Source organism: Linepithema humile, chromosome 3 (assembly GCF_040581485.1).
Source record: "Linepithema humile isolate Giens D197 chromosome 3, Lhum_UNIL_v1.0, whole genome shotgun sequence".
Lineage (NCBI taxonomy): Eukaryota > Metazoa > Arthropoda > Insecta > Hymenoptera > Formicidae > Linepithema > Linepithema humile.
Genome location: NC_090130.1, coordinates 16432383 through 16445049, shown reverse-complemented (window position 1 = coordinate 16445049; position 12667 = coordinate 16432383). Strand labels below are relative to the sequence as shown.

Below are 12667 nucleotides of genomic sequence, written 5' to 3'. Positions count from 1 at the left end.
TATTACTGTGGATTGGGCTGCTTTAAATATCGCTGTGTTGAACAAAATAAGTGCTAATTTGACAGTAAACAATTTGGTACCATATATTAGCCATCCAGTAATTAAAGATAAAATTTTCATCCTTCTTGATGCTTGCCATATGCTCAAGCTCGTTTGAAATGCATTTGCTAGCATGAAAACATTCCGGGATGAAGACAATGGAATTATACGTTGGGATCATATTAAATCGTTAATTTACTTGCAAGAAACAGAAGAGTTGTGTGCAGCAACCAAAATTCGTCGATGCCATTTAAATTGGCAACGTGAAAAAATGAAAGTTTCAATAGCAGCGCAAATATTAAATACAAGCGTAGCAAATGCATTAATATTTTGTGAAGAAGGTTTACACATAGATAAATTTCGCAATTCCGGTGCTACAGCAAAATTTTGCCTTACCATCAATAATATATTTGATTTACTAAATGGTAAAAACCTTTTTTGCAAAAATCAATCCGCACAATGTATAGCAAGATAACATTATGATGAGATCTGCAAACAAGTAGATAGTTATTGCGACTATTTGGAAGGATTAAAAAATATTAATAACAAGCCCATACTTAAATCCAACCGTAAAATGGGTTTCTTTGGTTTAATTGTATGCATGAAAATGGAAGGGCCCCGTTTGCTTACAAATCGATTGCCTACAGTACTATTGCCTACAAGATCTATTGCGCACAAATAAAAATTAAGAGACAAACGTACGTTTACACGCACAACACTATTGCGCACAAGTCACATTGCATACATAATATTATTGCCTACAGGCTCTATTGGGGTGGACTTCCGAAAAGCTATCGCCTCCGATTTGGTTGATATTCAGTCTAAATACTTATTTTATCTAGTAAATAATATTCCCAAATGGATTTTTGGCGCAAATGCCACCTCCGCCCCCAGCTCCCCTCAAAGGTAAAATTGTTTTTGTTAATTATTTCAAAAAGTATTAATTGTACGGAAAAAGTTGTCAAACAAAAAATGAAGCTCATAAAAAGCTCTACAAATAAGGTCCTATACATTATTTACCTAACTAATATTTTAGTCGTTATTATCAAAAAACTTGTAAAAGCCCCCGTAGGAGGGGCGGCACCCACTGCTTCCACGCTTACACTTTACAACACGAAACAAAGTTCCACATAAGTTTACGACTTTCTACGCAAAGCGAGATTCAATCCAGGTCCTATGTGTATGGTTTGTTGATGTGGAACCCCCCGCAGGGGGGCGGAACACACAGTCTCCAGATTTTTGATAATAACGGCTAAAATATTGGAGTTAGGTAAAATATGTATGGGACCTTATTTGTAGAGCTTTTTATGAGCTTCATTTTTTGTTTAACAACTTTTTCTGTACAATAAATACTTTCTGAAATAATTAACAAAAACAGTTTTACCTTTGAGGTGGGCTGGGAAGCGAAGAGGGCATTTGCATCAAAAATTCATTTGGGAATATTATTTACTAGATGAAATAAGTATTTAGGCTGAAAATCAGCCAAATCAAAGGTAATAGCTTTTCGGAAGTTTATTCCTCTATTGCGCACAAATAAAAAATTAAGCAAGATCTACCCCCACCGCCCGGTATTTTGGATGCAAAACTAGGTCTATAATTATACGGTTTTACATGGGTTTGCAACTTTCCGCGCAAAACAAAATCTACAATTATACGGTTCCACCAGGCGATGGAGGTAGATTTTGCTTTGCGCGGAAAGTTGCAAACTCATGTAGAACCGTATAATTATAGACCTAGTTTTGCATCCAAAGCATCGGGCAATGGGAGTAGACCTTACTTTGTGCGGAAAGTTGCAAACCCATGTGAAACCGTATGATTAGAGACCTAGTTTTGCATCCAAAGCACCGGGCGATGGAGGTAGACCTTGCTTTGTGTGGAAAATTGCAAACCCATGTAAAATCGTATAATTATAGACCTAGTTTTGCATCCAAAATACCGGGCGATAGGGGTAGATCTTGCTTAACTTTTAATTTGTGCGCAATAGAGCTTGTAGGCAATCGTACTGTAGGCAATAAATTTTGTGTGCAAACGTACGTTCGTCTCTTCATTTTTATTTGTGCGCAATAGAGCTTGTAGGCAATCATACTGTAGGCAATAATATTATGTGTGCAATGTGACTTATGCGCAATAGTGTCGTGTGTGCAAACGAGCGTTCGGCCTTTAATTTTTTATTTTTGCGCAAAATGGCTTGTAGGCAATCGATCTGTAGGCAATAATTATTGTGTGCAAATGAAATGTGGACAAACGAGATGTCGGCAATCGATACTGTAGGCAATCAATTTGTAGGCAAACGGGGCCTTCCCAAAAGCATATTGCATATTTCTAAAATTCTGTTTCTTGATAATAACTTTAATTATCTTACAAATTATCTCAATACCATCTAGAAACTTTCTTTAGTGCTATGCGTAACCGTGGAGGATTTAATAATTCAACAGCTAAAGAGTTTATTGCTGCTTATAAACGTTTACTAGTTCATGTAGATGTAGATATTTCAAAATATGCTAATAATAAAGTGATCGATGAAACAGTTATCTTAAATATTTTTCCTACAACATCAATCACTACTGAAGGTATAGATAATTTAATGCATGGTTGTACTGACAATAAAAAACAAAATTTTAATGACGATAAAAACGATCATGATTATCTTTGTCATAATATTTGGCTATGTAGTGATTATATCAAGGATGTGGTTGGATACATGGCTGATTTTATTGTAAAAAAGGTTAGTAAAGTTATATAAAGTCAAATATGTTTGTAACAGTGCGTGCCGATCGGGCTCCGCGTATTAACACCCCCCATCGCGGATCGCATTCCAATCCCCCAGCTCGAGGGTAGTAACCCGAGTAGGGGTAGCTACCGGGTAGGGTAGCGCCTTGTGTGTGGGTAGCGTGGCCAGTATAAAAGCCGGCCCGCGGAGCAAACCAGCACCTTTTCTCCGAGTACGACTCGGACAAGTAGTGATGGGCATAATCGGTTGTTTTAAGGAATCGAGCATGTCGATTATTTTGAAAAGAGCTATCGATCATAATCGATTGAATCTTTAACATGATCGATTGATCGATTGATAATCGTTTGATTGTTAATTTTATAATTAAATATTATTATGAAGGAAAATGACTGAACTAAAATTTAATATATTTTCAAAAACATTTTTAAAATACAAGTTTATAATTTTTATTTAAGAAACATAACATTTTTACATTTTTTGGGCACAATCGATTTCTTCTGTCAGAAACTATATATCCAGTGGCAGAGAATAGTTGTTCTACTGGCACAGAACTGCCTGGAGTACATAAATATTTTAAAGCAATTTGAAAAATTTCCGGATGTCTTGTTTTCAAATAATGAAAAGGTTCTTCAAATAAATTAATATTTGGAGAGCTTAAGAAATTTCTAGTTAAAATGATATTATCTACATTCACCACAGAAGATTGAGCATTTTCCATAAAACTAAAAATACCAGTAGACTTATGACTATCATTGTTAACTTGAATTTGATTAGTAAGAACATTATTTGTTCCAACTTGGTTCACATTTCTTATTTGAGCAGCAAGAAGATTTTGTACTATATTAATTGCTTCTTCATAATTTGCTTGCGAACGAAATCCTGCTTTTTTAAATCTTGGGTCAATTAATGTAGCCACTTTGCTAATCGTTCTTTGTTCATAATGCATTAATTTTTCTTCAATAAATTGCAGAATTTTTTCATGAAACGAAAAAGCTGCTGGATTACACAATTTCTTATGAACAGCTTCCAATTTTAACATTATTCCTTTTATGCAAGGAATCACAAGCGAAATTGACACATATTTGGCACCTATAAAAATTAAAATATTTATTTATAATAAAAGATTTACATATATTATTATCAAATAAAAATTTAACAACTTATTAATATACCAGAAATATCTTTAGTTACTTCATCAAAAGGTTCCAATATCATAATTATTTGTCTGAGCAGTTGTACTTCTTCCTTTGTTAAAGTTGTAAGATCTGAGTACTCTTCATTTAATTGAATCAATTTAATACCATTAAGATTATCAAGAACACTATTAATCATATAATGTAAGGTATTCCATCTTGTATCGATCTACATTATAATACAAAAAAAAAAGAAAAAATTTTTTTATTTAATAAAATTGATTAATATCAATAAAATTTATATTAATTATAAATATTTTTAAATCAAATTACTTAGTTACTTACATATTGTATCAGTTTGCCAGGGCCAGGAGTATTTTCTCCTTCCTCAGCTAATTTTTTATTTGCTTCTTTTAACATTCTGTCAGCTTTAGGACTGTGATAAAATGTTACTAACTGTTTACATTTTGTAATAACTGATAGGATTTCATCGTTATTACATTTTGTAACAGCATTACGCAAAACAAGATTTAAACTATGTGCAAAGCACGGAAAATGCTTTTTGTCAAGTAACTCAACACTCAATTTCATGTTTGGTGCGTTGTTAGTTACAATATGGTTTACTTTGTCAAAAATCTCCCATTCAGTTAAACAATTTCTGATTAGCTGACTTAAATTCCTTGCGGTTTCATCTTTTTCAATTAGTATAATATCCAACGCAGTAGAATGCAAGACTAAGGAATCTGAAATTTCTTCAAAAAAATGACACGTAATACCGAGGTAACTGTCATTAGCGGTAGATGTCCATCCATCTGCTGTTAAGCAGGAGCCTTTTCCAATAAACTTTTCAAATTTTTTGTTGCTATTTCGTAGCATTCAGGCAATATAGTGGTAGTTAAGGTTTTTCTTGAAATTATTTTATATCTCGGATTTAAAGCTTTTACAAAATTACAGAATCCCTCATCTTCAACTAAAGATAAAGGCTGGAAATCTTTAGCTATCATTATAGCGAGTTTCTGATCTAAATCCTTTTTTTTTTTACTATTTTTGTCATATGGAATTATGTTTTTAAATAAATTTTTAAATGATTTTTTTTCAGATGCAGAATCTAAAAAAATTGAAAAAAAATATAAGAAAGAGTAATATAGAAACAAGATAAATAATAAATATAACAATATAATAAAAATAAATGTAATATAATAATTTTTTTTTTTTGTTAGAAAAAATAATTATATTTATTTTTTACTAACCTGTTAAATTTTTGGATGTTCTTACTTTCTCTTGAGAACACAATTCATCAGAATCTGATGAATTTAAATATTGTTCAAACTCAATGTTATGTTGCTTTTTAATGTGGGTTAAAAAGTTTGTAGTATTTCAGCAATTTTTAAATATCTTTTTACAAATATTGCATTGAGCCCTTTTCTCGTCAAGTTTAGTAAAGAAGTGCCATGCATCAGACTTTGTACGAAATGTTCTTGAAAATAAAATGTAAATATAATTAATGAACTTATATATTTGCTATTTAAACAAAACTAATTTATTGTTTCCTAATTTTTACATACCCATTAGTTTTTTTGTCTTTTCTTTCTTGCTTGATATAATTTTCATAAAATTTATCATTATTTATAAAACAAAAAAATATTTATGTATAACTATTACTAACCAATATTAATAAGAGCATTCTAAAATATAACATAAAATATAAATATAAAAAATTAAATCTATATTATAAATAATTACAAACCTAGTATTACATTCAGAGTTCTCCTTAGAATTGTCTAATTCTTGATTATCATTATCAGAAGTACTTCCAAAACATAAGGATGCTTTAAAACTGTAAATCACAATAGATAACAGTGTGTATGTGCGTGCAGAAAATTTAATTTATATAATGATCTACAGGATTAAAAAATATATCTTACCGTTTTGCCCGAGAAAAAGAAGATGCTCTACTACTACTATATATAGTTGATTCGCTACAATGGCTATTAATTTCTATTTCACCAGATTCTGAAGATATCTCTGATGTAATTGCAATGTTATTTTTGCAGTGAATGAAAAAAAGAAAGAATAAATTACTTAAAAAATAATTGATTAGTACTATAACTGTAACGTAATAAAAACTGTCTTTTTGTGTGTTATTTATATTAATTTTATAAAAGTTACCGTCCACATCATCTTCATTTTCTAATCTTTGTCGTCTATTTTCTGTATATTTTAGCCAATTTTTCAACATTTTTATGTAAAAACACAGATGACCGGTCAAATTGATTAGTTAGGTTAAGTTTGGTTAACTGATACTTGTGCCACCAAATAGAAAACACAAACGTTCCGTAAACTACATATAACATGCGCATAATCTATAATATACGTAACGTGTACTATAGATAAATGCGTGCATATGTAGAACGCACTTCAATATGATACGTATACATACATATATAGATCGGGCACACCAGACAAAACGCGATACGCGACGCGCGACTGTTCAATAAACGTACTGCTTTGCTCAGTGAGCTGCGGAAAGCAGTACGCTTATTGGACAATCACGCGTCGCGTATCACGTCATCATTCTTAAGGCCATAAACAAGACTTAGTTATTCTTATAACATTATGAGAATGATCGACTTCCAGTATTCATAATCAGATCTTACATTCAACATCGTCTTAAAATCTCGTTCAACCAATAAAATAACGCTATATGGTTATTTCATTGGCTGAGTGAGATGAGATCTTACGACGATCTAAATATAAAATATAAGATCTGACTATGAATACCAGCCTATAATTGGTTAATTTGCTTACGATTTTAAGACTTTTGTACACAGTGTTAATCTTGGTTAATTAAAATAGGATTAAAAAATAAAACAATAATCGATTAAGTGTTTAAATAGTCGATTATTTCGATTAAATTTTGCTTCTGCAATATTCGATTATTGTCGATTATGCTCCCCTAGATAATCGACATAATCGATCAGTAATTGATTAAACGCCCATCACTACGGACAAGCCTCAGAGAGTACCCTGAAGCACTAATCGTACTCGCTCCCGACCTGATAGTCGGACAGTAAGAAAAGCGTTCTCTGCTTCGGCCGGGCGTTCCCGGTAGCCGACTTCCTGTCACCATATGTCGGTTCTGTAAGTGAGGTGTTCCTCATTCCGGTTGGGTGTTTCTGGCAACCGACTTCCAGTATTCCGTCGGTCCGTAAGTGAGGTGTTCCTCACTCTGGTCGGGTGTCCCCGACGACCGACTTTTTTGTTTACGTCGGTTTTGTAAGTGAGGTGTTCCTCACTCCGGTCGAGTGTTCCCGGCAACCGACTTCCAATATTCCGTCAGTCCGTAAGTGAGGTGTTCCTCACTCCGGCCGGTTATTTCCGGCAACTGACTTTCGGTATTTCTGTAGTTGAGACGTTTCTTATTCCGGCCGAAACGTTCCGGCAACCGTCTACGCATCCAGCTTAGATATACGTGGTATTATTATTCACATTATATTTGTTTCTCACCGACCGAGTTAGGTTTAATTAGATTTATTTATTAATTTCGGAAAGGCGCACTCCGACCGAATACGTTATTTACTTTCGCGCTTCCGCTATTTATTTAATTCCGAAAGTTGATTTGTTTTCGCTTATAACATTACCGTTGCAATATTAGTTTCGGTAATAATTACTTATGTACTCCGAGCTATTTTTTTGTAATTATATTTTATCTTTAATTGTTTGAATAAATTTATATTTATTTAATTAATATCTATTAATTTGGAATCTCCTGACAATCTCCCGAACAAATCCTGACAAACCGTCGAGCTATTCTCCGCATCGTAAAAATCCGCTTCGTTACATGTTTATCTAGTTTAACTAGAGCACTAAAGATGTAGGTATTCTACCGTCTGCTCTGGTCTCCGCCATTTCTGTTCCGTTCCCCTACTCCTTGCCCTCTCGCCTCTATCGCTGAGCTGACAAGTTTATGATGATTAGGTTATGGTTTCTAAGCTGCTCGAACTCTGTATTTGCGTGTATCCGACTGTGAACAAAAAAAAAGATAAATGCCTTGCTGCGTTGCGGTCAATTGTACCAATAGAACAGAACAAGGTGTTCGAGTATTTGCATTTCCTGTGGATGATATTCGTCGACAGCAATGGATACGTAATCTCCGCAGAGAGTCTTGGACACCAACCAAATATTCGCGCCTCTGTGAAGTAAGTTTATTCTCTTAAATTTCCAATTTACGTAGCTTTTTCTGTTTGTTTAGGATCATGGATCGTTTTTTTAAGTGTAGTTTAGATTTGTCACCGTTTGAAATTACATAAATATGAATAATTGTAATCAATAAAGACATTTATCTTATAAGCAATTTTTTTATTTCAGAAACATTTTGAAGAATCACAGTTTGAGATTGATCGAGCAGATCATTGGTGAAAATTAAAATCAAACGCCATACCAACACTTTTCGATATACCTGATCCACCTGCAATGAATAAAAATGAAACAGATGAACCAAATACAAATGCCACTGCTGACAAAGACGTAAGTTTCTATGATACATTACAGTAAGATAAAAGAAATGACATGTATTAATTTGTTTGTTTATTTATTCATTTATTTATTATTATTATATTTATGGGCGTGACTAATATTCTTGTACACATCGTACGAGTGATTAAATATAAACATAAGATTAATGAAAAAATTTACGTCTTTCTCAGCAATGGCATTTGTATTTGGTTCATCTGTTTCATTTTTATTAATTGCAGGTGGATCAGGTATATCGAAAAGTGTTGGTATGGCGTTTGGTTTTAATTTTCGCCAATTATCTGCAGTCTCAAACTGTAATTCTTCAAAATGTTTCTGAAATAAAAAAACTGCTTATAAGATAAATGTCCTTATTGATTACAGTTATTCATATTTATGTCATTTCAAACGATGACAAATCTAAACTACACTTAAAAAAACGATCCATGATTCTAAACAAACAGAAAAAGTACGTAAATTAGAAATTTAAGAGAATAAACTTACTTCACAAAGGCACGATGATTTGGTTGGTGTCCAAGACTCTCTTTTTGTTCACATCGGATAATCAAAATACACGTAAACACAGAGTTCGAGCAGCTTAGAAACCATAACCTAATTATCATAAACTTGTCAGCTCAGTGACAGAGGCGTGAGAGCAAGGAGTGGGGGAACGGAACAGAAATGGCGGAGACCAGAGCAGACGGTAGAATACCTACATCTTTAGTGCTCTAGTTTAACTAGAGCACTAAAGGTACAGGTATTCTCGTCTGCGCCATTTTTATCTTGTTCTCTCACTCCTTGCCCTAACGAAGCTACAAAGTTCGAGCAGCTTAGAAGATATAACCTAATCATCATAAACTTCTCAGCTCAGCGACAAAAGGGTGAGAGGGCAAGGAGTGGGGGAATGGGATAAAAATGGCGCAGACGAGAATACTCACGTTTCTAGTGCCTTAGTTTAACTTGTGATGAAACTTAATTCTATTTACAAAAAAGGAAATGTCGCGGCGGTTTAAGTTCAGCGACAGAAAATGTTGTCATAACTTGCCTTATTGTTGAAAAAGTTTTTAGAACACATAATAACTTGTTCAATGAAAAGAATATTGTTCTTAAATTACTTGTAAAAGCAATGTCTACTATTCCTTCAAATATTTCACAATAATGCTTATTTATTTGAGCAAAGTCCCCTTACTGATCACAGAAGTCAACTATTAAGAATAATTCTTAAAAAATATTTTACGATTTGTCTTCATCATGAAGCATCATCCAGAAATAATAAAATTATTAGGGTAAGATCAACATACACTAAACTCGTACTATTTAAGAATCAATAATTTATTATATATTACATTTACATAACAGTATTTTTTTGTGCAATTATTTATGTGCAATTTATGTTATATTTTCAGTTAATCTCTATTAATTCTCTCTTAAATTCTATTAAATTAAGTTTCTTAATTATGATAAATATAATATATCAATTATGTATTACATATAGTATAGTCTTTTTATATACCATTGGAAAATATTTTACTTTTATACCCTTTTGTAATATCAAAAATATACTTCTGTAATACACTACAAAAATAAAAATTTGTTTTATTTAGAGTTATTTCAGATCCCATTCAATTGCGCTCCAATTATATTGTTTAAAATAAAATATGTTCTACAATGGCTGTCACGCTCGCTGTCAAAAGATGACGGCGAGCGTGACAGCGAATGACTGCACATCCTATCTGCGCGGACAAAGAGAGAAATATTCCCCTATGTTTTGCCTCTTTGTCCGTTCTGCCAAGGACATGCATGCTGGGTCTAGTTATATATGTCTATACTGAGGCAGTGCTGCCAGAAACGAGCGGCAGCATCACACCAATACAACCGAGAACCGATGACGTCACCCTATCCGTGTGAGCTCGACCCGGTCGACCAATGGAAGAGAACGCACGTCTCCCTTCCACCGAGCCGACGAAACAGACGATAAATGCTAAGAAAAAAGTGTTTCTAAGGCAAGTGGCTGGAATATGAAAAATCCCGTGTTCGAGACTTGCTTCTCGTAACTTTCTTTTCTTTTTTCCGCATTTGTTTCTAACAGTGTAAATTATCAAATAATCTTTTTTTTGCTTAAAAAATAATAGTTTATATTTATTAATAATATTCGCATATGTTAAAATTAACAATTTTTGAAATAATTCAGATTTGCTATTGTCAATAGAAAAATGAAGTTATTTTGCAATATTGTAACAAAGTGTAAATTTAACATATGCTATGTTCTTGCCACTCGCCTTACTCGTTTAGCCATGTTTGCTTTGACATTTATGTCTATCGACTCGAAAGATTTTACATACCTGTAAAACTTTTAATTATTTCCCAACTTACAATTAGTCACTCGCATCCTGATATTTTTTCTCCCGTTCAATAATTTTCTATTCGTACATTCGGAGAATCCGAATAGTGAGATCAATAATGTACTTAACTTTCGTACACTCTAGTATCTCAATCTGAGATCGGTGTACATTTTAACGTCTCAAATGTAGACGAATTATTTCTATATGAAAAATAATTAAAATTTTCACACCAACAATCTATGATATATCCTCCATATGCCATATTATATTTTATTCGATTTTTAATCCTTTATTTTAAACTACTGCATATTAGCAAGAGTTACTGTACTATGGAGATTAGTGGAGGAGACGGTAACATATATTATAAATGCAGTCAGATTTATTGTACTCTTGTTAGTATTGTTAAAATATTGTAAAAATAATGTATTATTAGTTTATTAGTAATTATAATAGTATTATTAATAGTGGTCTTCCGCACCACCTTCGAGGTTCCACTAACGGCGCGTCAGGTTTTTTTAGTGGACCTTCGTCAGGAGCCCTATTATACCACATTTCATTATTCTTTCTATATTTCTTTTATACATATGTGATGTCATTTGCAGACATGTTAGTAACATATTATTTATCTATAAATATATGACGGGATAGAGAGTTAGCACGAGATAATTGATTTTATTTTAAATTTTATTTAATATATATGTAGATTAAATCTTAATATAAAATTATCACAATATAACTAGTCAATATATTATTACAATGTTATCACATAAATTAGATTAAAAAAATTATTATTAATAATAATAATAAATCAATAATAAAAAATTTAAAATAAAAATATAAATAAAAAATTAAAAGATAGTTAAAAAATAATAAAAATATAAATAAAAAGTAGAAAAAAGATATTAAAAAATAAGTTTCATTGTTAAAAAAATAAAATTAATATTAATATTAAATTAATATATAAAATTATTTGTATATCTATTTAATATCTTATTTATTTATATAATATTTTTTTATTATAATAAGGCCTCTTTCGCCCTGGCCACCTCTCTGTCCCCACCCACCTCTGCCACCCCATCCACCTCTGCCTTTCCATCCATCTTTGCCTCCCCATTCATTTCTTCCACCTCGCTGGTGATACCAGCGAGCGCGAGACTTTCCGCCTCCTCTTCTTTTTTCTAAAAAATAAGCACATTTACAGATAAGTACTATATTAAATAAAACAATCATGCGTATAAATTAATCATTTAGTTACAAAAAATAAAAGAAAAAAATAATTTACCACTTGTTTGTTCCTCCGGCTGCTGCTGCTCTTGTTGGATGCTTTCTATGTTTTTATTTGTATTTTGCTATTTGTATTTGTAAATCAGTAGAGTTTCTAACCACAGTTTGTAAACACTTTCTAAAACGTAAGTTTTTAAAAAACGTATGCAATAATATTCAATTTTCTGACAAAAATAATCAAAAATCTTTAAATGAAATAAATTTAGGATTAGAATGCAAAGGATACCTCGACGAACTGACAAAGAACGGATACTTAGACATAGTTGCGAATGTTCGAGAAAATTGTTTACAATTTTATGTGACAGCTGCCGAGGAAATTAGTAAAAGATTACCAATTAATGACAAATTTTTGTCAAAATTGAAAGTTTTTGATTCAGACGTTGTTTTATTTGATTTTGACAGAGAAACATCATTCAATGACGTTTCTTTTATCGTTCAAACTCTCGGTGGTTTTGACGAAAATGGTTTAAAAAAAGAATGGTTTATTGTACATCTCAATTTTACAGAAACAGAAAAAACAAATCTTAAAAAATTAAGTTTTGATAACATGTGGAAACAGATTTTACAAAGTAAAAGCCTCAGAGATCTTGTGAAATATCCAAATCTTAAATCCCTTATAAATTCTA

General features: G+C 32.1%; 2 protein-coding genes across 3 annotated transcripts in view; one reads left to right on the top strand and one right to left on the bottom strand.

Moving 5' to 3' along the window:
* The window catches only part of DCX-EMAP (Doublecortin-domain-containing echinoderm-microtubule-associated protein), a 587536-nt gene that overhangs the window by 365340 nt on the left and 209529 nt on the right, over positions 1-12667 (top strand). The gene's annotated exons all lie outside the window — the stretch shown is intronic.
* Positions 3162-5442, bottom strand: LOC136998574 (E3 SUMO-protein ligase ZBED1-like). Its single transcript, XM_067351475.1, has 4 exons — positions 5154-5442; positions 4249-5011; positions 3943-4132; positions 3162-3859 (listed from the first exon to the last, which is right to left on the bottom strand). Exons 2-4 carry the CDS (start codon positions 4777-4779, stop codon positions 3195-3197), a joined length of 1386 nt encoding a protein of 461 aa, XP_067207576.1. The 5' UTR covers positions 4780-5011; positions 5154-5442; the 3' UTR covers positions 3162-3194.